General features: G+C 46.3%; 2 protein-coding genes across 2 annotated transcripts in view; one reads left to right on the top strand and one right to left on the bottom strand.

The window, feature by feature from the left end:
- Positions 1-2,967: 2,967 nt before the first annotated feature.
- Positions 2,968-13,140, top strand: LOC138767880 (fibrinogen-like protein 1-like protein). The gene is made up of 3 exons (XM_069945744.1): positions 2,968-3,074; positions 5,717-5,815; positions 12,151-13,140. The coding sequence occupies exons 1-3, from the start codon at positions 3,065-3,067 to the stop codon at positions 12,786-12,788; spliced, it is 747 nt and encodes a 248-aa protein (XP_069801845.1). The 5' UTR covers positions 2,968-3,064; the 3' UTR covers positions 12,789-13,140.
- Positions 13,141-21,002: 7,862 nt separating this feature from the next.
- LOC138768130 (septin-5-like) overlaps positions 21,003-24,694 on the bottom strand; it is a 47,922-nt gene continuing 44,230 nt past the window's right edge. Inside the window, exon 12 of the mRNA XM_069946205.1 lies at positions 21,003-23,223. Within this exon, the coding sequence (XP_069802306.1) occupies positions 23,164-23,223 (60 nt within the window). The 3' untranslated portion in view covers positions 21,003-23,163. The remainder of the gene's footprint in view (positions 23,224-24,694) is intronic.

The following is a 24,694-nucleotide window of genomic DNA, read 5'->3' as shown; positions in this document are numbered from 1 at the left end:
TTCTAAACAGCTGGTTGCCTCTGAAGCTTCATTGTAAAAAGAGTTGTATATTATTAGATCAACCCTTACATAACAAAAGGATGTAACATGTATTTCATCATTCTCTTCACAGAGTAAAAATTCTAATTCAATTTCTATGTTTGATGTGTATTTTTAAAAATAAAGTTGTGAACTCATGATAAACTGCCAATCTGTTGTTATTATTTCCAATAGTTCCCATGTGCTATATGACAGAATAAGAGAAAAAGAAAACTAATAATAATAATAATAATAATAATAATAATAATAATAATAATAATAATAAAAAAGAGTATGGAGGTTGAGGAGACTGGGGATAGGAGGATGTAGTGTGACTAATCAGCTGCCCCAAACATATATCCCCTTTTTTAACTGTGGCCACTAATACTACAAATGTAGCCTAGTATCCATATACATCAATAGCAGAGTTATTCTAAGTTCTCCAACAGTGTCCTACTGTAGTTTACACAAGATGGAGATATTTCATATATAAGATCTGATTCTTATCCTACAAATCAGGAAACTATTGGGGGGGGGGGTGTTAAAAGGACCAGTGTCAGATGGCTGTACTTACATCAGATGGCTGTACTTACATCAGATGGATGTACTTACGTAGTGTTGCATCTGAGGGAATCCCAGCCGGAGCGTATACACATAGTATACACTCCGGCAAGGATCCCTAGCGGGGCCGCAATAGACTGACATGTCAGGTTTTTACGGCTGCTATTCATTGAATAGCGGCTAAATACACTACAAAACTATGGGCATAAGATCTGAATCTTTACAAAAATATTTTATTTATCATGATTGTATTGATAACATGATAAAAAACAGTGTTAAATTTTTTTTAAAAGATATATATTTAAAAACAATATAATTGTAAACATGGATTCAATTAGATAAACCATTATTCAGGCAATAACAAAGGCCCTTAATCTTATAAGCACTTACCCATTGTTATTATGAGGGTCTTAGCCATCCCTATGTACGTTTCACCTCAATCGGGCTTCCTCAGGGAACTCAATTGAATAGCGGCTGCAGAAAACCTGTCAGTGCACACAATGGAGCGAGTGGCTCCGGCCGCACGCTCCATTGTGAGCAGCGGGGAATTCAGATGCGGGCGCGCACAGATGCCTCCGCATCTGAATTTAGCGGCAGTGAAGATCATCTGACCCTGGACGGGTCACGGAACAGACGGTGTCTTACACAGTGGGAACATGGCCTTAGGGTGTGCCAGGTTTAAGGAGCAAGCCTCATAATACATTTGGCACTTTTTACATACTGTCTGTGTGCCAGACTTTAAAATGCACCTGTTGTTATAATTTTCAAACAGTAGATGTGATTTTGTAATTTACATTCATTACTATCATTTTGATATACACTTTCTATGTTCTGACTCTTTTTCTGTCTAAACAGAGGAAGTTCCGTGTTTCCCAGGTCATCTGAGCTCTCACAGAGAAGGCAGTCAGAAAGGCAGTCGACAGAAAGCTTTGACAATCTGTACTGGACGGGACTTGTGTTTAGTTTCTTTTTTTAAGCCCTTGCTTAGGTGTAATACATAGCTACTACTTTATAGACAATAGTAAAGATTATACTTACCTGTCCACGCTCCCTCTAGTCCTCCTGCCTGTTCCTCCTGCATGTTCTGCAGTGACAGGCTTCCAGTTAATCACTGACCAAGATAGGACACACTGTGGCCAATGACTGGCTGAGCATCCCATTACTACAGAGGGCTTAGAAGCTTCAGCGGTAGCTGTGGTCAGTGGGGAACAGACATAGGAGAGCATGGACAGGTAAGTATACAACTTCATTGTTTTTTATATACTTTTCATTAGTCAATGGTTTTTAAAGATGCTGAAAGACAACAATCTATGATTGCCTCCTCAGCTTATCATTGTCTTTATTACACAGAGCGATATCTGCCTGAATCAGCTTGATTCACCAGATAAACGCTCCGTGTAACAGGGCCCATAGTGGTAAAGACTTTTTTCTAGGGTAAGGAGTCATTTTGATTATCAAATAGATGGAAGTTGTTTGGAACAACAGCAACCATTCAACTTTTTGGGGACTTAGGGCTCTATTGCACATGATGATTATCGTGCGAAAAATCGTTATACTGCTCAAATTTAAACAATAATCGTTTCTTCTGAATGCAGGCAATGATCGAAAAATCATTCACGTGTCGTTGATCACATCTTTTGAGCTGGACTTAAAATCATTGTTAATCATTCACTAATCGTAGGCTGTAATTCCACATTCGTTTGCTAATTGTTCGCTTATTCTTAAGTGTAATTCCACATCGTTCGTTCATATGCTGTAATCAGATGTAAACGATTGTAACTAACAACTATAGTTCTGTGTAATATGGTGAGCGATTTCAGGTAGCTCTCCTTTGTAGGCTATGTTTACACAGCATTTTTTCTTACTCTGTTTAAAATGACGTCCATCTATTAAAAGAGACGTCATTTAGCAGCCTGGCCTACCCTTCGTGCAATGACTGGTGTTTGTACATTATTCTAGTTGGGGTTACTAATTGCCCTTTGGGTGCGGCTTAATTGAAAAGTCCATTGAATTTAATAGTAAAAACTGAGAAAGAACGGTGACAAAAGAAAAACTGTGTGTGAACAACTAATAGAAAAACGTCCACGGTTTGCAAAAGACGTCCAAAAATAATGATCATGTTAATTATTTTGACATCCGCGGTAAAAGCGTCCGTTATTCAATACATTTCGTGCATTGGATGTCTGTGGCAATAACGTGGCAAAAACGTGGCAATAACGGTCATTTTTGTAAATATCAAAATCGGCCGCCTTTTCTCTATATTTGACGTTGTGTGAACATAGCCTTATGTAGTAAAGCCCTGGTTAAAGACTTTAAGGAGTTAAAGCAATCCATGCTAATATGTCTTGAAAACAGGCAGGGACTTTGCACTCATGCCTATTTCATGGTGTGGCATAACATGTTGTTCCAGCAAATAAGGTAGTGTAAAAAAGAAAGTAGGATAACACTTGGCAGTGCAGTTCAGGGAGTGAGAAGATCAAGGAACATGACAATGGGTGAGTAGATTTATCATTCCAATTTAATACATTGCATTTCAGCAGAAAGTTTTGTAGAATTAAAAATGTTTTCCATTAGATCATATTATTGTGGGTCAGTGGTACCATCAATACTTTGGAGTAATACTTTGCAGGGAAAATAAGACGTGTTTGTAGTATTTAGAATTGGGATGTGGTAGTGTCTACAAATGGTGCAAATATCAGCCTCATTGCTAAAGTGTCTGCAGCATTTCCTACTGCATGCTATTGTCACCTAAAAAACAAGCTGTGTTGTTTTCAATGTCCCCCTGGGGCAAAGAAAGTTACCATACCCCACAGTGCACCTATGCTAGCCAGCCTTAGAAATACTGGCCTTCCTCTCTGACGCAGCCACTTCTTGCATACATTCTCCACAATCTCACAGTAGCTATTGAAGGAGTAGTCTCTTTGCAAACACTAATCTAACAATTGTGCCCTCCTATGACGTTGTACTGTAGATATATTCTGAAGCCCTTTCCAATATAAATGGCAGATGCACCACCCACGATGGGTGTGCAGTATACTCAAGGTCTAAATACGTGCAAATTATCAACAATGTCCCAGAATCACATATAAAATCTAACTTGTAATAGATATGCATTAAAAATAAACAATATATAAAATTGTGTTCTACACAAGTGAAATAGGCACTAAACAACAAATCTAGGGTGTTGACCCTCTGATAGATTGGTTTACTGCGGATAAAGTTACCCAATTATATAAATGAAACTAGACTACAGAAAGGATAATATCAAATTAATATCTGTGTCTCAATCTAAGTCTCTACGCGTTTCACCCAGATATGTCTCTGGGATCATCAGGAGACCTTAACAAAACACGATAGTTACTGTTACGGAGTTATAAATTACATAGAGTAGTGGTATTTAGATACAAAGAAAATGTATAAAATGGGTCAGGTAATGGGTGAGGATGGCACTATTATGTACACTGAGGGGGGCATTTATTAAGTCCAACGTTTTTTACGCCGGACTTATAAATGCCCCCGCAGCTCCGGCGCTACGGAGATTTATGTAGAGGCGGACTGAAAACCTACGCCAGCTGAGGACTGGAGTAGGTTTTTGGCGTACATTTGGGCGGCACGGATGGTAAATCGTGCGGACTCTGAGTCCGCGCCCTCCGTTCCGCCCACTACACGCCCCCTTTCCGCACCCCTGGCATACTCGGCGGAAAGTGACGATTTGCGAATATTTGCAAATCGGCACTTTCCGCCAAAAATCATCCGTTCGCCGGATGATACATGTGGCCCTGAGTGTGTGTGTGTCGGGTGTTACACCCGGCCTGGCCTCCGATAAGCACTTGGAGTGACAGGTCAGGGCAACCCCAAGACACTAATAGATTACACACTACACAGTGTATATGGCAAAAATCTTGTTAGTCAGAAGATGTATGTATATGCACTATTCGCACCCAATTAGGATATCAATATCCCTCAAAGACAATCCTTTGGGGTTCAGGTTAGATACCAGTGTCCTATGGTGCCACAAGCCCAATGAAAAAATGATACAATATATAGCCTCTGCAGTACCCAAAGATAGCCAAGCACCTATTGACTGTGTCCACAGGGTGCTAAAGGAACATCCGGTACTACCAGGTGTCAAAATAAATCAGATAAAATCACATAAGCTGGCAAGTGCATACATTATAAGTATCCATACAGACAAATATCTAACAATACAGCCATGTTGATAAAAGACTGAGACAGAGATATTAATTTGATATTATTATTTCTGTAGTCTGGTTTCATTTATATAATTGGGTAACTTCATACGCAGTAAACCAGTCAGAGGGTCAACACCCTAGATTTTTTGTTTAGTGCCTATTTCACTTGTGTAGAACACAAGTTTATATATTGTTTATTTTTAATGCATATCTATTAAATGTTAGATTTTATATGTGATTCTGGGACATCCTTTCCAATATAGATGGTACACATAAAGACAGACAAAATCAGATATTGCAAAGCAACAACTATTTAACAACTTTAAAAAACGCTTAGAGTATATGAGGAGGTGTCCATTGTAAGGCTATGTTCACACGGCGTGGGTCACGGAACGGCCGGTCTCTGGCCGGATCATCTTGGCCAGGACTAAAGTACCATCAGAGCTTCCCATAGCACACTGTGAAGCAAGCGGCCGGAGCCGCTCGCTTCACTGTGTGAACTGACATGGATTTTCTGCGGCCGGAATTCACTGAATTCCGGCCGCAGAAAATTGACATGTCAGTTATTTGCGGCCCCGCATGGGATCCCGGCCGGAGCGTATACGATGTGTATACACTCCGGCCGGGATCCCATATCAGGTAAGGTTATGTTGCGCTCCGCAAAAAGTATGGCCGTTGTTGCCGATGGCAACAACGGCTGTACTTTTACGTAGTGTGAACATAGCCTTAAGATGTGACAGTTCTATGGTCCTACACTTTAGTTCAAAGTGGGCTCAGCAAGAGGTCCTCCTATAATCTGTAATACACTGTAATACACTGAAGAATATGTTGTTGGCATGCAAATGAACAATTGGTAATAAAATTTACAATACAAAAATATAAAAAGAATGTATAGTAATGTATGTTAATGTACATGGATTTTATGTTGTTTGTTGTTCTGTTAGGCATATTGCATTACTTGAGGATACTAGTTTTGGTATCTGCAGTCTCAACACGTCATGGTCATCGAAGACCAAGAAACGGGGATGAAGAACCGCAAAAAAGTAAGCTCTCCTTGTATGTAAATCTTACACTGCAGATGTTTATTCTGTCAGGAAAAGCAAACTAAAATAAATTATAACTAAATCTCATTATTTAACCTCTAATGTTCTGTCCACCTGGCATTTCTTGAGAAGCAGTCTGTCAGGAACTTACCTTGTCCGGATCCAGCGGTGTCTTCCTCTAGCTCGGCTCCGGCTGACGGCTCAGGAGCGCGCCGCTGCTCCGCCCGCCGGAGCCGAGTGACGTCACAGAGACCCGACGGCGTCCCTAGCAACCGGGGACGCCGTGGTGTCACGTGATCGTCAGCCGGCCGGCTCGCAGCTGAAGTGTCTTGCACTCAGGCTGAGTGACAGGTCGCCCGGCCGCTCAGCCTGCAGTGCACCAGCTGCAGTGAGACTGGACTCAGGAGGCCGGACCAATCAGCCTTTGGTCCGGGCTCCTGGTCCAGTATAAAGTGTTTGTATTGCCAGCAGGGTATCGCTGGCTATTAGTTCGTCTAGTCCCAGCTCCCCTGCTCCGTCCCAGCGTTCCCTTCCCTATATCCCTTTCTGCTTGTCTTCTTGTGTTCTTGACCCTCCGCCTGACCTGTGACTATTCTTTGCTTGCCGATTCTGTACTGCGTTGCCCGTGTGGTTTGATCTGGCTTTGTTGACTACTCTTTATTGTGTTTTGTCCGTCTGTCGTGTTTTGTGTTCCACGTATTCAGTACAGGGAACGTCTTCGTGGTTGTCCGCGACCGCCTAGGGTCGACTGAGGCAATTAGGCAGGGACAGTGGGTGGGATTAGATCAGGGCCCACTGTCTGGTTGTGTTTGCCGTTGCTGACAGAATAGCCAGCCCTATACTGCCCATTGCCCCATGGACGACAGGACCGCCATGTCCAATATCGTGGACCAAATGCAGCAACTTAATACCATGGTCCAAGAACTTGCTATGAGAGTCCAGGATCAGGAGACGACATCACGACAGCTCACTGTAACCTCCCCATTACCTCCCGAACCACCCGTCCAGCTCCCTGATAAGTTTTCGGGGGACCGTACTAAATTCCGTACTTTTCGGGAGGGGTGCAAATTGTTTTTTAGGTTACGGCCACGCTCCTCAGGAGATGAGACCCAGAGAGTGGGTATTATCATGTCCCTCCTCCAAGGACCCCCGCAGGAATGGGCTTTTTCTCTACCCCCTGACTCTCCTAACCTAAGGACCACCGACCAGTTCTTTGGTTCACTAGGATTGCTGTATGATGACCCGGACTGTGCAGCCAATGCCGAACGTCAGCTAACTGGGTTAAGACAGGGTCGCCGTCCAGTGGAAGAGTACTGCTCTGAGTTCAGGCAGTGGAGCTGTCTCTCCACGTGGAACGACCCAGCCCTCCGGTTTCAGTTTCGGTAGGGTCTTAGTGACCGATTGAAGGACATGCTAGTAGCATACCCCACTCCCGACTCGCTCGAAGAGAGCATGACATTAGCGATCAGAGTGGACTGTAGACTAAGGGATCGACAAAGGGAGAAGGGTACTCCTGACCATCACAAAACCCCTATCTCTCCTGTTCCGTTCCCCAAACCTCCCCTTTCTGTCTCACCCCCTTTCGAGGAGCCGATGCAGGTAGACTCCACCGATGCCAAGGCCCGAAGAGCCCATCGTCTGCAGAATAAGCTGTGCTTCTACTGTGGAAAGACAGGACACCAGGTTCGGCAGTGTCCCAACAAGCCAAGATCTTCGTCGGAAAACTTCAACGCCTGAGAGATTATCGAGGGGGTCTCTCAGGCGCTCAGGTATCCTTCAAAAATAAACTGTTGTTGCCCATTTCCTTGGTGTTGGGAGGTAAATGTATTAGTGGGTATGCCCAGATCGATTCTGGATCCTCAGCCAATTTCATTAACCCCATGTTTTTTTCAGGCTTAGAGGTATGTCCCTTGCTGCTCCAGCGTCCAGTTGGTGTCACTGGAGCAGACTCTGCTCCCTTTTCACAGGGGGATGTACGGTATAGGACCCCTTCCATGGAAGTTAAAGTAGGGTCTGTCCATGTTGAAAACCTGGATTTTCTTGTTATGCATAATCTGTCGTCTGATGTTATCCTGGGGTTACCCTGGCTGGATGCCCATAACCCGGTTTTTGATTGGTCCAAAAGGGAACTTGTGCGGTGGGGGCCTGGGTGTGCATCACATTGTATTGCAGTTTCCCTTGCTGGGTGTTCCCCAGCGGAGGGAGAGATTCCCGAATTTTTGTTGGATTATTCAGATGTTTTTGATGAACAAGCAGTGGATGGGTTGCCACCTCATAGACGGTATGATTGCACCATTGATTTAGTTCCCGGTTCCAGATACCCCCGAGGTCGAATATTCAATTTGTCCTGCCCCGAAAGAGAAGCCATGCGAGAATACATAAAGGACAGTTTACGCAAAGGCCACACACGTCCTTCTTCTTCTCCCATGGGTGCTGGCTTCTTTTTTGTAGGCAAAAAGGATGGGGGTCTCCGGCCTTGTATCGACTACCGGGAACTAAACAAGATCACTGTGAAAAACCAACACCCCCTACCGTTGATTCCAGACTTGTTTAATCAAATTGTGGGCGCTAAATGGTTTTCCAAGGTTGATTTACGGGGGGCTTATAATTTAATCAGAATCAGGGAAGGTGACGAGTGGAAGACCGCATTCAATACCCCAGAGGGCCACTTCGAATATCTTGTTATGCCCTTTGGGTTATGCAATGCCCCGGCGGTCTTCCAACACTTTGTTAATGATATCTTCCGTGAGCACCTTGGACGTTTTCTAGTTGTCTACCTCGATGACATTTTGATTTTCTCCTCAGATTGGTCTTCCCACGTAAAACAAGTCCGCACGGTAATGGAGCTTCTGAGACAAAATAATCTTTACGCCAAGGTGTCAAAGTGCCAATTCGGTATCCAGGAGGTCTCGTTTTTGGGTTATAGAATCACCCCCAATTCTTTTGGTATGGACCCCCTTAAAGTAGCGGCCATTATAAAATGGGAACGACCTAGTAACCTGAAGGCCTTACAAAGGTTTTTAGGTTTCGCTAATTATTACCGGAAATTTATTAAGGGGTTCTCAGTTATAGCTAAACCCCTCACAGATCTTACTAAGAAAGGGGCGGATCTGGTACACTGGTCCACAGAGGCAATACAGGCATTCGACATCCTTCGGCAATGTTTTTCAGAAGCTCCAGTACTAGCCCAACCCGACTTCGAGCGCCCTTTTATTGTTGAGGTGGACGCATCCGAGGTGGGGGTGGGAGCAGTTCTATCTCAGGGAACTGACACTCTTACTCAGCTTCGGCCAGTTGCGTACTTCTCGAGGAAGTTCTCCCAAGCGGAACGCAACTACGATATTGGGAATAGAGAATTATTGGCCATTAAGATGGCATTTGATGAGTGGAGGCATTTCTTGGAAGGGGCCAAACATAGAGTCACAGTGTTAACAGATCATAAGAATCTCATTTATCTGGATACTGCCAAACGACTCTCTCCACGTCAGGCCCGATGGGCCCTGTTCTTTACTAGGTTTGACTTTGAGATCACATATCGACCTGGCTCTCGTAATATTAAGGCTGATGCCCTCTCTCGCAGTTTTGATTCAGGGAACATTCCTGAGAAACAAGTCGATACGATCTTGAAACCAGGGATTGTGGTGTCTGTCTTACAACCTGACTTGGTTACTCTCGTGGCTGAATCTCAGGATTTGGCCCCCCATAACACTCCTGACTCCCTCCTATTTGTGCCACCGAACCTTCGCCTCCGGGTCCTGGAAGAGATCCATAGTTCCGTGTTGGCAGGTCATCCAGGGATAGCAGGTACTAAATACTTGCTCTCGCGCCATTTCTGGTGGCCAACTTGGGCCCGAGATATCAAATCGTTTGTGGAAGCATGTGAGGTCTGTGCTAGGTCCAAGGTTCCCCGTAGGCCACCGGAGGGATTGTTGCATCCTTTGCCGGTTCCTACGAGACCTTGGACACATATATCTATGGACTTTATTACCGACTTACCAGTATCTAGGGGTAAAACTGTCATTTGGGTAGTGGTGGATCGATTTTCCAAAATGTGTCACCTTGTTCCCCTGCGTAAACTCCCTAGTGCTTGTTTATTGGCCACGTTGTTTATCGGTCATATTCTGCGGTTACATGGTGTCCCAGAGAATATTGTTTCCGACAGAGGTGTCCAGTTTGTGGCCAAATTCTGGAGGGAGTTCTGTGGGAAACTGGGAATCTCTTTGTCCTTCTCGTCGGCTTTCCATCCTCAGACGAATGGACAAACTGAGAGAACCAACCAGTCTTTGGAACAATTCCTGAGATGTTTCATAGCTGATACGCAGGATAAATGGCGAGATTTCATTCCTCTAGCCGAATTTGCTATCAACAATCATGAACAACGTTCTACTAATATGTCACCTTTTTTTTGTAATTATGGTTTCAATCCCAGGTATTCGTCCGTTCACTCTGCAGAGTCTGTCAATCCCTCAGCTGAGACAATCTTTTCTAAACTGTGCACAGTTTGGGCCCAAGCTCATCAGAGCTTGGTTAAAGCCCAAGAGTCCTACCAAAAATTCGCTAACAAAAGACGCATATCTGGCCACCTATATGCAGTGGGTGATAAGGTCTGGCTTTCTACTCGGAATCTTAAATTAAGGGTACAATCGGGAAAACTGGCGCCCAAATACATTGGGCCGTATACTATAGTGGAAATCATTAACCCAGTTACTTTCAGACTTAAATTACCTGCATCTCTTAGAATTCATTCTGTATTTCACAAAGCTCTGTTAAAAAAATATGTACCGCCGGTGTTTCCATCACCTCCTCCTGCCCCCGTGGTCGTTCAGGGTGAATTGGAGTATGAGGTGGAGAAAATTCTAGATTCACGTTGGGTACAGGGATCATTACAGTATTTGGTCCACTGGAGGGGTTATGGACCAGAGGAGCGTACTTGGGTGGCACTTAGGAACGTGCACGCTCCTCGACTGATCCGACTATACCATACGCAAAATCCGTCTAAGCCCGGGCCAATGGATAAGGGTCCTGAGGCCCCTCATAAGAAGGGGGGTAGTGTCAGGAACTAACCTTGTCCGGATCCAGCGGTGTCTTCCTCTAGCTCGGCTCCGGCTGACGGCTCAGGAGCGCGCCGCTGCTCCGCCCGCCGGAGCCGAGTGACGTCACGGAGACCCGACGGCGTCCCTAGCAACCGGGGACGCCGTGGTGTCACGTGATCGTCAGCCGGCCGGCTCGCAGCTGAAGTGTCTTGCACTCAGGCTGAGTGACAGGTCGCCCGGCCGCTCAGCCTGCAGTGCACCAGCTGCAGTGAGACTGGACTCAGGAGGCCGGACCAATCAGCCTTTGGTCCGGGCTCCTGGTCCAGTATAAAGTGTTTGTATTGCCAGCAGGGTATCGCTGGCTATTAGTTCGTCTAGTCCCAGCTCCCCTGCTCCGTCCCAGCGTTCCCTTCCCTATATCCCTTTCTGCTTGTCTTCTCGTGTTCTTGACCCTCCGCCTGACCTGTGACTATTCTTTGCTTGCCGATTCTGTACTGCGTTGCCCGTGTGGTTTGATCTGGCTTTGTTGACTACTCTTTATTGTGTTTTGTCCGTCTGTCGTGTTTTGTGTTCCACGTATTCAGTACAGGGAACGTCTTCGTGGTTGTCCGCGACCGCCTAGGGTCGACTGAGGCAATTAGGCAGGGACAGTGGGTGGGATTAGATCAGGGCCCACTGTCTGGTTGTGTTTGCCGTTGCTGACACAGTCTACAGGTTTTTTGGCTGTACCTGCTGCTCGCGGTGTGAGGGCTCTCCCTACCAACCACTAACAGATGATTATAATATGATTTCTGTCAATGTCCTGTGTGATATCTGTAGCATGGTTAGTGGTAAGAGGTAAGGGACCACAGGTGTCTCATGATAGTCCCACAGGTGTCTCATGATAGTCTCTTGGAGATGTTTTTATATTGGTCTGGGATGAATAAAAAAGAAAAGCGTCTACAATCCAAGAAGATATTACATAAAGAGAAATAATGCAGGTACTCAGCACTCTTGTGGAAATGTCTTAAAGTAAAACATCCATTTATTTAGTCCACAATGACTGCCTTTGCATCCCCCTCTCCCCCCGCATCTAGACTGAGACTCTTGGATCTCTTCTCCCCTTTATTACAAAGACTGCTTCTAATGAGCCCCCTCACATGGACTACTGCTCATGCCTCTCTCAAAGACTTTTGTTAAGGCCCCCTCACATACAGTAAATACAGTAGACCCCCCCTTTTCACACACTTTCCGTTCTCACTTCCCGTGGATGTTTACTAGGATACACATGAAACTATCTAATCTGTGTATGATTGATTATAGATTTACCAAAAGACTGCAGTGAAGTGCCACGGTACAAAGACAGCGGAGTCTACATTATCCACCCTAAAGACTTGCACCCACTGGTTGTGTACTGCGACATGACTACAGAGAGTGGCGGCTGGATTGTCATTCAGAGGAATACCTTTAACTCAGAGATAACCTGGGATGAATCCTGGACCACTTACAAATATGGCTTTGGCAATGTGGAGAAGGACTACTGGTTGGGTTTAGAGTATCTCCACCAAATTACAAACCAGAAAGTCTATCAGATTAGGTTTGTAATTCTGGATAATAACAATGAAGAAAAATATGCAGACTACAACCTTTTCAGTGTAGAAGATGAGGCTAATGGCTACAGAGTTAGACTAGGCAGCTACACAGGTACAGCTGGAGATGCTATGTCTTCCATTTCGGCAGGAACCACACATGATAACATGAAGTTTACATCAAAGGACAAAGACCAAGATATCTATGGCGCCAACTGTGCAGCCAGTAATGGTGGTGCATGGTGGTATGCTGCCTGCTATGCATCTAAGCTCAACAACAAAAATGCTATTTATTGGCAAGGACTATGTAATGGAAATTGCCAAGGATCCACTATAATGATCCGTCCAGCAGATTACTGTATTTATTTATAAAAAATTACAGAATAAGTTCTAACAAATAATATTGTAGCCTTTCTAGGGCAACTTTAGCGCTAATTTTTTGTGAGGGATTTTTCAGGCATGCTTACGTCAACAAGATTTAAGAAAAGGATGATTAAAATCTAACAATCTTCTTTATATATGACAGATTTAAATGGGCACTGTCACCATAAAAAAGTTTTAATATGTCATAAAGACATAGCAAAAGTGTTTATTAGTCGGGGTCTGAGTGTTAAAACCTTGACCAATTAGGAAAACAAGCTCCCCTAGCATGACCAAGACAGTTTCATAATGTAAGTCTATTGAACCTTCTTACTCCCCGCTTGTGTTCCTGGTTGGTTGTGGTCTCACTCAACACTCAAACCCTGACTAATAAAAACCTTTGATATGTCTCTGTTACATGACAGGTATGTTTTAAATATGAATTAAATGTAACAGAAAATAATGTGGTTGCCTGATAGTATGACTATTGCCTATAGTGTGGAGCAGGCATTTTGTATACATTCATATATATATATATATATATATATATATATATATATATATATATTGCATAGTGAGAGTTTAGTCGGTGGCTACACAGCTAGACTACCTTTAGCATGTTTTACTGGTTTTACTGGTTTACTGGTTTTACTGGTAAACCAGGAAATTTTAGTGAATCAGGAAATAAAACATTTTGTCATGAAATGTATTACACTGGAAAGTAAATGATTGAATAAAGATTTTTTTTCTTTATGTGTTTTGTATGATATGTATAAATGTGACACTCAGATTGAAGAGTAATCCACAGGCTACCACAATGCACTATATTCTCAACTTCGTGTTGGTTTAGATCCGTGGGCACATTGTCAGGATGTGGGACCTGGACGACAAGGGACAGGTGTAGACCTGACACTGTGTCATGGGCGCGGCGGCGTCCCGTGCTCCGGGCCGCCGACGCGACCGCCCTCTATCTCACGCAGCTGCCGGGGTCCCGGTGCAGGGACCCGGCGCTGCGGTCTGTTCGGCCCCGGGGGGCGCCTCACCTCGTCCCGCTCCGCTATCGGTCTGTGCCGGCCGGCGCGCGCGTCCCCGCCTCCGAGGGCGCGCGCGCGCCGGCTGTCTCAGATTTAAAGGGCCAGTCCGTCCCTAATTGGTAGTTGCACCCAATCACTCCCTATAAATCCCAGCATGCCCTGTCCCTTGTGTTGGAGCCTCTACTTGCTTCCCATAGCGTTTGGCCCAGCTCCCTGTTGTTCCTGACCTTAGTCCTTGTCCCTTGTTCCTGTCCTTAGTCCTTGTCCCTAATCCTTGCCCGCTGCCTTCCCACTGTTCCTGAGTTCTGTCCGCCACCTGCGTGCTCGTCTGCTGTCCTCTGCCTGCTCGATCTCCTGCCACCTTCTGCCACGCCTCGCCTGCCGTCACCAGCAACCAAGCCAGGGGTAGCGACCTGGGGGTCGCCTGCCGCAGCAAGTCCATCCCGCCTTGCGGCGGGCTCTGGTGAAAACCAGCGGCCCCTTAGACTCCGCTCCCTGGTGAGGTTAGTGCCATCGCTGGTGACGGTCCAGTGGATTCACTAGTCCAGGCGTTACAGTAGGCTCCAACCATGGATCCCGGCGAGGTGCCTGATCTCCGTGACGTCGCCAGAGTGGTCGCTCAACAGGCTCAACAGATCCAGCAGCAGTCGCAGCAAATCCAGCAATTGACTGCCGCCCTACAGCAGCATACTACAGGTCAGCGCCCACCACCACCTGCAGCCACCTCGGGACTTCGATTGGCCCTCCCGAGTAAATATGGAGGCGATCCCAAGTTGTGCAGGGGATTCCTGACTCAATGCACAATGCATATTGAACTGTTAAGTAGTCAGTTTCCCACCGAGCGCTCTAAAGTGGCCTTTATCATCAGCCTATTGGAGGGTAGAGCTCTGGCCTGGGCCACGCCACTGTGGGACCGTGATGATCCTGTTGCTGCCAATCTCCGGGCCTTCCTGGCCGAGTTCCGCTCCGTCTTTGAGGAACCTGCCCGTGCTACCTCAGCTGAGACTGCTCTTCTCAACCTCTCTCAAGGGAGCTCCTCTGTCGGTGACTACGCCATCCAGTTCCGCACCCTGGCAGCTGAATTGGACTGGAACGAGGCCGCCCTATTAGCCACCTTCAAGAAGGGCCTATCCAGCCGAGTGAAAGACGTACTCTCCGCCCGCGACCTCCCTACATCTCTAAACGATCTTATCCTACTGGCTACCAGAGTCAACAACCGGTTTTCCGAGAGAGAGGAGGAGGTCCGGCAGGAACGACGACTGAGCCTGCCCCGTCGCCATCCTCGGCTGGCACCGGTGTTCCAGAGTCCCGTTGCTCCTATACCCCAGTCGTCTCCAGAAGTCCCTATGCAGGTGGAACGAGCTCGCCTGTCGACTGATGAGAGAGCCCGTCGGATGGAGCTGAATCTCTGTCTCTATTGCGGTGGCACAGATCACTACCGGCAGAGATGTCCCCAACGTCCTCAGCGTCCGGGAAACGCTCGCACCTAGGTCCGGTAGGAGAGGCCTCCCTAGGTGTGAATGCCACCTCTCCAAGGTTGACTATACCCGTCTCCATTCAGACACCCTCAGGGCAAGTTTTCCAGACTACTGCCCTCATCGACTCTGGCTCTGCTGGCAGTTTCATCTCTGCTTCATTGGTCCAAAGATGGCGGCTACCCGTGATCCAGCTAGCCCAACCCCGGTCTATCTCTTCGGTTACGGGGGAGATTCTTACCGAAACTGTGCACTGCCAGACGGCACCCCTAGCCCTCCAGGTGGGTGCCTTACATCAGGAGAGGATCTCCTTCTATGTCTTCAGCCATTCCTCTTCTAACATCCTGCTGGGTCTTCCTTGGCTGCAATTTCATACCCCTAAGCTGGACTGGAGAACTGGGGAGGTTCTCAGCTGGGGCCAGGACTGTCATAACCGGTGTCTGAGATCTCCTCAACCCAAGTGCTCTACGAGGTCACCTGCTTATGTCAAGCCTCTAGCCGGACTACCGGAGGACTACCAAGATTTTGTTGATGTTTTCTCGGCCAAGGAGGCGGACTCTCTACCACCTCATCGGGCCTATGATTGCCCTATAGACCTTCTTCCCGGGGCATCTCCTCCACGTGGTCGGGTATACCCTCTCTCTGTGCCCGAGACTGAAGCCATGTCCTCCTACATCCGGGAGAACTTACAAAAGGGCTTCATCCGTAAATCCACGTCTCCCGCTGGCGCTGGATTTTTCTTTGTCCAGAAGAAGGACGGGTCCCTTCGCCCATGCATAGACTACCGGGGCTTGAATAAGGTGACTGTTAAGAACCGCTATCCTCTTCCGCTTATTCCTGAACTATTCGACCGTCTCCGTGGAGCTAGGATCTTCTCCAAGCTGGATCTCAGGGGAGCGTATAACTTGATCCGTATTTGTAAAGGAGACGAATGGAAGACCGCTTTCAACACCAGAGATGGGCACTACGAATATCTGGTCATGCCATTCGGCCTATGCAATGCCCCAGCGGTCTTCCAGGAATTCGTGAACGATATCTTCCGAGACCTCCTCTATGTCTGCGTCATTGTCTATTTGGACGACATTTTGGTCTTCTCCCCGGATCAGCAGACTCATGTGGCACAAGTGCGTCAGGTCCTCCGAAGACTACGGGCCAATCATCTATACGCCAAGCTTGAGAAGTGTGTTTTCCATCAGCGCAGTCTTCCATTTCTTGGCTATATCGTCTCCGATCAGGGTCTACAAATGGATCCGGCCAAGCTCTCAGCTGTCCTCCAATGGCCACGCCCTGTGGGACTTAGAGCTATCCAACGTTTCCTTGGATTCGCCAACTATTATCGGCAATTCATCCCTCACTTCTCTACCCTGGTCGCACCCATCGTGGCTCTCACTAAAAAGAAGGCGGACCCCAGACGTTGGCCTCCAGAGGCCGAACAAGCCTTCAATAGCCTCAAGTCTGCCTTTGCCTCTGCTCCTGCCCTAGTCCGCCCGGATGTCTCCAGGCCGTTTTCTCTCGAGGTCGATGCTTCTTCTGTGGGCGCAGGAGCCGTTCTCTCGCAAAGGGACACATCAGGCAAGACCAGAACCTGCGGGTTCTTTTCTAAGACTTTCTCCCCTGCCGAGAGGAACTATACTATTGGGGACCGTGAACTCCTGGCCATTAAGTTGGCACTGGAGGAGTGGCGTCATCTACTAGACGGGGCTAAACACCCCGTTAACATCTACACGGACCACAAGAACCTCCTCTACCTTCAATCGGCTCAACGCCTCAATCCCCGGCAGGCCAGGTGGTCCCTCTTCTTCTCCCGGTTCGATTTTACCATCCATTTCCGTCCAGCCGAGAAGAATTTAAAGGCCGATGCATTATCCCGAGCATCCGATGTCATGGGGCAAGAGGAATCTCCTCGTCACATAATACCTCCCGACCGCCTAGTACCAGTTGCCACTTCTGCTCTGCAGAGACTCCCCCCCGGGAAGACTTATGTGCGCCCCGCGCTCCGTAAACGCATCTTGAAGTGGGGGCATTCCTCTTTGGTGGCCGGGCATCCTGGAGCTCAAAAGACTGGGCAATTGATCTCCCGTCACTACTGGTGGCCCAATCTCCTCCAGGATGTCAAGGATTTTGTGGCTTCCTGTGCAGTCTGTGCCAGGAATAAGTCTCCCCGTCAAAGACCTGCCGGCCTGCTTTTGCCCTTGCCAGTCCCGGACCATCCCTGGCACCACATTGGGATGGATTTCATCACAGACCTACCTCCATCTGCGGGCAATACAGTTATTTGGGTGGTGGCGGACCGCTTCTCTAAAATGGCTCACTTCGTGGCTCTTCCTGACCTACCCTCTGCTCCTCGTCTGGCTCAGTTGTTCTTCCGACACATCTTCCGCCTGCATGGACTTCCTCTTCACATTGTGTCCGACCGAGGCTCTCAATTTGTCTCTAAGTTTTGGCGTGCCCTCTGCTCGCAGCTCCAAGTAAAGCTGGACTTCTCATCGGCCTACCATCCCCAGACCAACGGGCAAGTGGAGAGAGTCAATCAGATCCTGGGTAACTACCTACGGCATTTTGTGTCCAGCCGCCAAGACAACTGGTCCGATCTCCTTCCATGGGCGGAATTCTCCTATAACCATCTGGACTCGAGTTCCACAGGCAAGTCTCCTTTCTATGTGGTCTACGGGCATCATCCTCGTCCTCCTCTGCCTCTCTCTCCTTCCTCTGGGGTCCCAGCCGTGGAGGAGTTGTTATCTGACCTGCAGTCGATCTGGGAACAAACTCGACAGTCCTTACTCAAAGCCTCTGAACGCATGAAGGACCAGGCTGATAAGAAGAGGAGACCTGCCACGAATTTTCTTCCAGGTGACAAAGTCTGGCTCTCGGCCAAATATGTTCGACTCAAGATTCCCAGCTACAAGTTGGGTCCTCGATTCCTTGGTCCTTTCTCGGTGCTAAAACGCATCAACCCTGTCACCTACAAACTCCGCCTGCCCCCTACTATGCGGATTCCGAACGCCTTCCATGTCTCCCTCTTGAAGCCAATGGTCCTCAACCGGTTCTCCGATCTCTGTTCCACAAGCCGTCTCAGACGACGTCTACGTTGTAAAAGATATTCTGGCCATGAAAACTGTCAGAGGGAGATGATTCTTCCTGGTGGACTGGAGAGGATTTGGTCCTGAGGAGAGGTCCTGGGAACCCGAGGCTAACATCCTGGATAAAGATCTCATCAAGGGGTTCGTGCAGGCAAGAAAGAGGGGGAGGCCAAAGGGGGGGGTACTGTCATGGCCGCGGCGGCGTCCCGTGCTCCGGGCCGCCGCCGCGACCACCCTCTATCTCACGCAGCTGCCGGGGTCCCGGTGCAGGGACCCGGCGCTGTGGTCTGTTCGGCCCCGGGGGGCGCCTCACCTCGTCCCGCTCCGCTCTCGGTCTGTGCCGGCCGGCGCGCGCGTCCCCGCCGCCTAGGGCGCGCGCGCGCCGGCTGTCTCAGATTTAAAGGGCCAGTCCGTCCCTAATTGGTAGTTGCACCCAATGACTCCATATAAATCCCAGCATGCCCTGTCCCTTGTGTTGGAGCCTCTACTTGCTTCCCATAGCGTTTGGCCCAGCTCCCTGTTGTTCCTGACCTTAGTCCTTGTCCCTTGTTCCTGTCCTTAGTCCTTGTCCCTAATCCTTGCCCGCTGCCTTCCCACTGTTCCTGAGTCCTGTCCGCCACCTGCGTGCTCGTCTGCTGTCCTCTGCCTGCTCGATCTCCTGCCACCTTCTGCCACGCCTCGTCTGCCGTCACCAGCAACCAAGCCAGGGGTAGCGACCTGGGGGTCGCCTGCCGCAGCAAGTCCATCCCGCCTTGCGGCGGGCTCTGGTGAAAACCAGCGGCCCCTTAGACTCCGCTCCCTGGTGAGGTTAGTGCCATCGCTGGTGACGGTCCAGTGGATTCACTAGTCCAGGCGTTACACACTGCCACCGGCCTACTGTCCCTGCCTATTTGCCTCAACAGCTCTACACGGCAGCAGACAACTGGTCGACGGTCCCTGTATAACTGTGAGCACAGAACAAGGACAAGACAAACACAACACAATATGGCAGGGTCAGGGGTCTCAGTCATAAACAAGAGAGCGGCGCAGTACAAAACGTGATCCAAAAGAGAAGTTAAAAAGTCCAAAAGACAGAAAGTCAGAATACAAAATACACAATGCAGGTAACGCTATTTCAAGACACACTAGTAAACTAGGCTCTATCGTAGGCAAGGAACAGGGGAAGAGGAGGATACTTATGGGGCCTGGAGTCCAAGCCCCAGGTGTGATTGGTGCTGAGACTCCAGTGCCCTAGGGCAAATACAGATGTCTGACTGGCAGTGCCTACCGCCAGTTATTGCATAAAACATAACACCTGATGCAGATCGGCCAAGGGTAGTGAAACACGGCAGTGGCAACATCAAAGGAAGCGCTGCCGCGCCTCCAGCAACCAGGCTGCTAGGGATGCCGTCAATTAGTTTTGCAAAAGCTAGAGAGTCAAGGTACCCTACCCCTGATCTAGGGCCTCCACCATTGCATCACCTTGTCTATTAAGCACCGTATCTATCATGCACTGTATGATGCTTCACATCATGGAATCAGTCTCCCCATATGGTCTCCTGATGAATTGTGAGAGTAAAAGAAACGCGTCACGACCGCCTTGCCTTTCCAGTCTTTGATGAGTATTACTGACCTTCTCTTTCATCTGCTTATTTTTACAACTGGTTTGCAGAAGTTTGTTTTAAGTCTGTGACTTATCATAATTACACAAGAAGGATATGGTTTGGGACACAAAGGAAATATTCACACAGAACGGGATAGATTACATTAATAAAGTGCAATTTCTAGTTACTTGTCCCCCTTTGCTCCTCAGCTACTCTCAGAAAGGCGGGTGTATGGTATACAGATAATCTCATAGAATTATGTAAATCTGTATACTGCTGAGGAGCAAAATTATTGCACAGAGATTGCCATGTCATCTGTACATGAGGAGGATTATATAAACTCAGTAAGCAATCCATTTGGGACAAGAGGATTCTGGGATGTTTGTAATGGTTCCTCCTTAGTACTTAAACATACCTCTGAGATGTGTTAAGGGTGAAAGATTAAACTTGAAACAATAAAACCCCAGACTGTAAGAGGGTGAAAAATGTTTATTACCAGTACGTAGTTGTATGGGTTTGGTTTTTTCATTTATTAATTTCATTTATTAGCACTGCAAGCAAGCATGAATTCTGAGGCTTTGGTGGAAGAATACATGCAAGAATCAGCAAGACAGCACATATATCAGAAAGGCAGCCATTTTAAGATCTTAATGAAATAAAAAAGGTGTTTTTTTTTTTTTTAACAAAGTTGGTTTTATCCTTTCACCTATTTCTAAATGATCATTTAGACCTGCATAGTCCCTTCTAGTAGAAGCTAACATTTCTCTTAATCTCATGACTAGTCGAGACAAGATGTTGGTGAGAATCTTGAGAGTCAATGCTGTGCATCACTAGAGGCGGAGATCAATCCCTTAACTCTCTATGGGTGGGTTCACACTACGGAATTCTCGCAGATAAACTCAGCGGAATTCCGTTGGCTGTCCACGCGCACGACCACGCGCGCCTTTCCACCGGCTCCATAGACACCATTCTATGGGCCGGCGTATTCCGCTATCCGCCGAAAGAAGTGACAGGTCACTTCTTTCGGCGGATAGCGGAATACGCCGGCCCATAGAATGGTGTCTATGGAGCTGACAGAAAAAAGCGCGCGCCCGTGCGAGCGGACATACTGCGGAAATCCGCTGACATTATCCGTGAGAATTCTGTAGTATGAACCCACCCTTTGAGAGAAAAGAAGGACCAGATCACTACAACCCCCTGGCAGCCTAATCATTATACTGGGCAGAAATATGTGTACCCAGCCTTCAGGAATGTAGCCTGGGCCAAACAAATGTTTAACAAGAATAGTAAATGGAATGAAACTGGACTAATTCTAAAATTACAAGTTTTTTATGCTAAAAGGTAAAACAGATAAAAACTAATAACTTAAAGTCAACATAATGCTTAAAGTGTACCTGTCAGCATGACTCAATTGGCAGCGAATTCCGGCCAGAAGTTCAGCAATCATGCCAATACCATAATATGCGTGACCCCTATTCTGATTCATAGGAGGTCACATGCATTACGGTCTCGCCATGTCAGTATTCATGGACACCTGAACTTCTGGCTGCAGAAAGTAATTCACTGCTGATCAGGTGATGCCGAGTTGTAACAACCATCTCAGACTTCACATTTAGCACTTCCTTTTGAAGTGATACCACATGTATATAAAGAAAAGAGATACTGTACTGTATAGGTAAAGTGTATAGTAAATGCGAGCAATACAAAACATTAATAGCTCTATATGGGCAAAAAGGCCACTAGATGTAAAAATAAGCTGGATTGTATAAAAGGCTATACAGGACACTCACATATATACCTTTGTATGAAAAACTTTTATAGCTGAAGATATTTAGGATGGGATTGTGATCATTTTAATGTTTTACCTGACACACATCAGGTTTGTCCTAAAAATAACACTGAAGAACACTGCAGCCAAGCTATTCCCATACAGACAGCAATGGCGCACAATGTAGAATTTGTGCAAACAGCTTTGTAGAAGCTTTGAATGTGATGAAATATTGACCAAATATCTGCTGTAAAGTCCCAAGGTTAGGCTAGGTTCATACCATGTATAAATGACATCCGTCTATCATAATAAACGGCCATCATTGTGCAAATAACGTCAGTGTGAGCCTAGCCTTTTTTTGCAAACATAGACTAGGATTCTCTCTATTGTCACCTTGAAACAGATAAGACTGTGCTTAAAGTGAACTTTCACCTTGGAGGCTTGGAACTGAGTTCAGTAGCATCTTTATAAATCTATATGCACTGAGCTCCACCTAGTGGTGGCTGCAAAAAGACACAATTTTCCCATTAAGTGTGTAAAGGCAGATGGAACATTTGAAGATCTGTGGGATAGATTTAGCAATATCAGGCCATTTTTCTTTTCAAAATGTTGCAAGGTATGACTCATTAAGTCCAGGGAAATTAAAAATATTCAGGGGAAGGGGGTTAAGGTAATAAAGAACCTATACTTACTGGCCCTAGTGCCCCTGCAGTACCTAGACCTGCTCCCATCAATTTCTTCTACTTATCTACCTATGAAAGTATTAAGAAGCAAGGCTGAAGTTTTTAATGTACTGTATACTAGAATCATAAAGAGGCTACAGTAGTACATATATCAGTGCTCTTTCTGGGTCTTGGGCCTAATTGTACATTTGTTTTTTAGACCCTATTGATCTTTGTGTATACTCCAGCCTCTGTCAACAAATCCCAGTAGATCTTGGGACCATTTAAGAGATATCCATCCTAGATATTCTAAGTGACTGGCATTACAAAAACCTTCAAACTCTCTCTTATGGTTACACGCTATCTGACTGTATTACTTGAAATCGTCTTCCTTGTGAAGGGAGCTATGTATGTAAGTAATAGATTAGTATAAGATAATTTCTGATAATGCTATTCACTAATAAAAGAAAAACAAATCAAACTGACAACAATTTGGAACTTCACATAAAAAAATACTGAGCCAACAATCCTCTTTGTTGTACAGGGAGCATGCACTCTCTACTAGCATCTTTGCTGACGACACATTGTGCTGGTCTAGGGTCATAATACCATTCATTCCTAAGAAGCGTACATTACATTCTAGATTTATTGGTCTAAGTTCCTCCTTGAATGTAACCAGAACTTTTCATGTATTAGATCTTAGAGGATTTGGTCTTTGTGTGGCTGGAAATAGATGGAGAAATTGAGGTATTATGATGAGTGTTTGGAGGTGGCACAGGAAAGATTTAGTTAGAGTCTTTCATCTGCCTCTGCATCTTCTGTAGGACCTCTTGCATTCTCCGCAACTGGAAAAAAAATGACACAGTTTAGTAGTGTTTAGTGCTAAGAGACAATATTATAAGTAAATTGATATAGCTGACTAACAGGTTATATATAGCAGTAAATCCCCTCTTTTATTGGTGAATGTAACATTATGTTATTATATGACTCTGCTTGACTTTTAAAAAAGCAATAATAAACTAATGGAATTGTCCCATCTAGACAACTCCCTTTTTAAAGTCAAGCAGCTCTGGTAATCAAATGATCGTTGGGGCTCTCCAACCTCTGGTAATCCACTGAAGGGGAAATGTTGGATTACATGGTGTCCATGAACTGTTGGATTACATGTGTTTAGTATGAACTTATAATTGCACTTTTAACTATAGCAATCACATTGTTAAAGCGAATGTACCAGTAGTTAAATCACCAGTGTGATGATCTACATGTTGTGGCTCCATTGATTCTAATGGAGCCACCGCACATAGAGGAGGGGGTTCCTCACACTGGGGGCCAGCGGGCCCGCCCCCAATGATTCATGCCAGGCTGGTGCTCGGGAATAGACAGGCATCTTGTGCGGGAACCAGGTGGCGGTTCAAAAAAAGGACCACGGCACCGGCATAATTGCGGTGTCTGCTCATGTAAAAAAAACTAAGCGATGTACCTAGTTGTACATTTGCTTTAAAGCCTTACCATAACTGATTAGAAACAACATTTCACTAAGAGATGAGCTATTAGGCTACTATCATATGAGACATGTTTTGCGGCATAAAAACTGCTGCCTATTACAATACTAGGATAGTAAATGAAATTTACAGCAGACCTGTCAGCTGAAAGAGACAGATGTAAATATTCACCTGGCTGGATAGGGTTATACATTAGGATTCCAGACATATCTTGTTTTTATTGCAGTTGTACTTTTGATTGCCAAGATACAGTATAAGCCTTTTTGTTAATGTGTAAATGAGGCACAAGTCTCCAAGGGCCATTCCTCGTCAATTCCCCACCAGGTAAATCCAACCTATCTCCTCTTATTCACTGCTTTTGTAGCTGCATGCATCAATCTAACCAATTTGACTGACCAACTAGATGTTGCTAAAAATGCTCCATTGGCTGATAACTAGTCATGTAAAAGTGATAGCGTTTTACCGAGAAGTGGGAAAACGCCTGCTCCCCAGCCGATTGCATCTTTTGGACTGTTTTAAAATTCATTGTTATTGGTCGCACATCTCCCTATGTAAACAGGGTATGGGAGGCCGATAGCAACGGGAAACTGACAGCGCAGATTTACATATATCCGTGTTGTCAGTTTCAGATAACACATGCAGTGCATACATACTGTACCTAGTGTGCCACTGTGTGATCCGGCATCATGCTCTCCGTCTCTCCTGTTTTGCTCTCTTTTTTAGGCCAGAGAGCAAGATGAGAGAGCCAGAGAGTAGGATGCCTGAACATATAGTAGTGCACTAGGTATGTATGTACTGCAGGTGAAATTGAAAG

Source organism: Dendropsophus ebraccatus, chromosome 11 (assembly GCF_027789765.1).
Source record: "Dendropsophus ebraccatus isolate aDenEbr1 chromosome 11, aDenEbr1.pat, whole genome shotgun sequence".
Classification (NCBI taxonomy): Eukaryota; Metazoa; Chordata; class Amphibia; order Anura; family Hylidae; genus Dendropsophus; species Dendropsophus ebraccatus.
The sequence above is the reverse complement of the archived record's forward strand: the minus strand, read 5'-3'. Positions and strand labels throughout refer to the sequence as shown.

What these genes read in the sequence shown, in the direction of transcription:
- LOC138767880 (XM_069945744.1), top strand. An exon ending in GGATGAAGAACCGCAAAAAA is followed by an intron (nt 5,816 to 12,150) that starts GTAAGCTCTCCT and finishes GATTGATTATAG; the next exon opens with ATTTACCAAAAGACTGCAGT.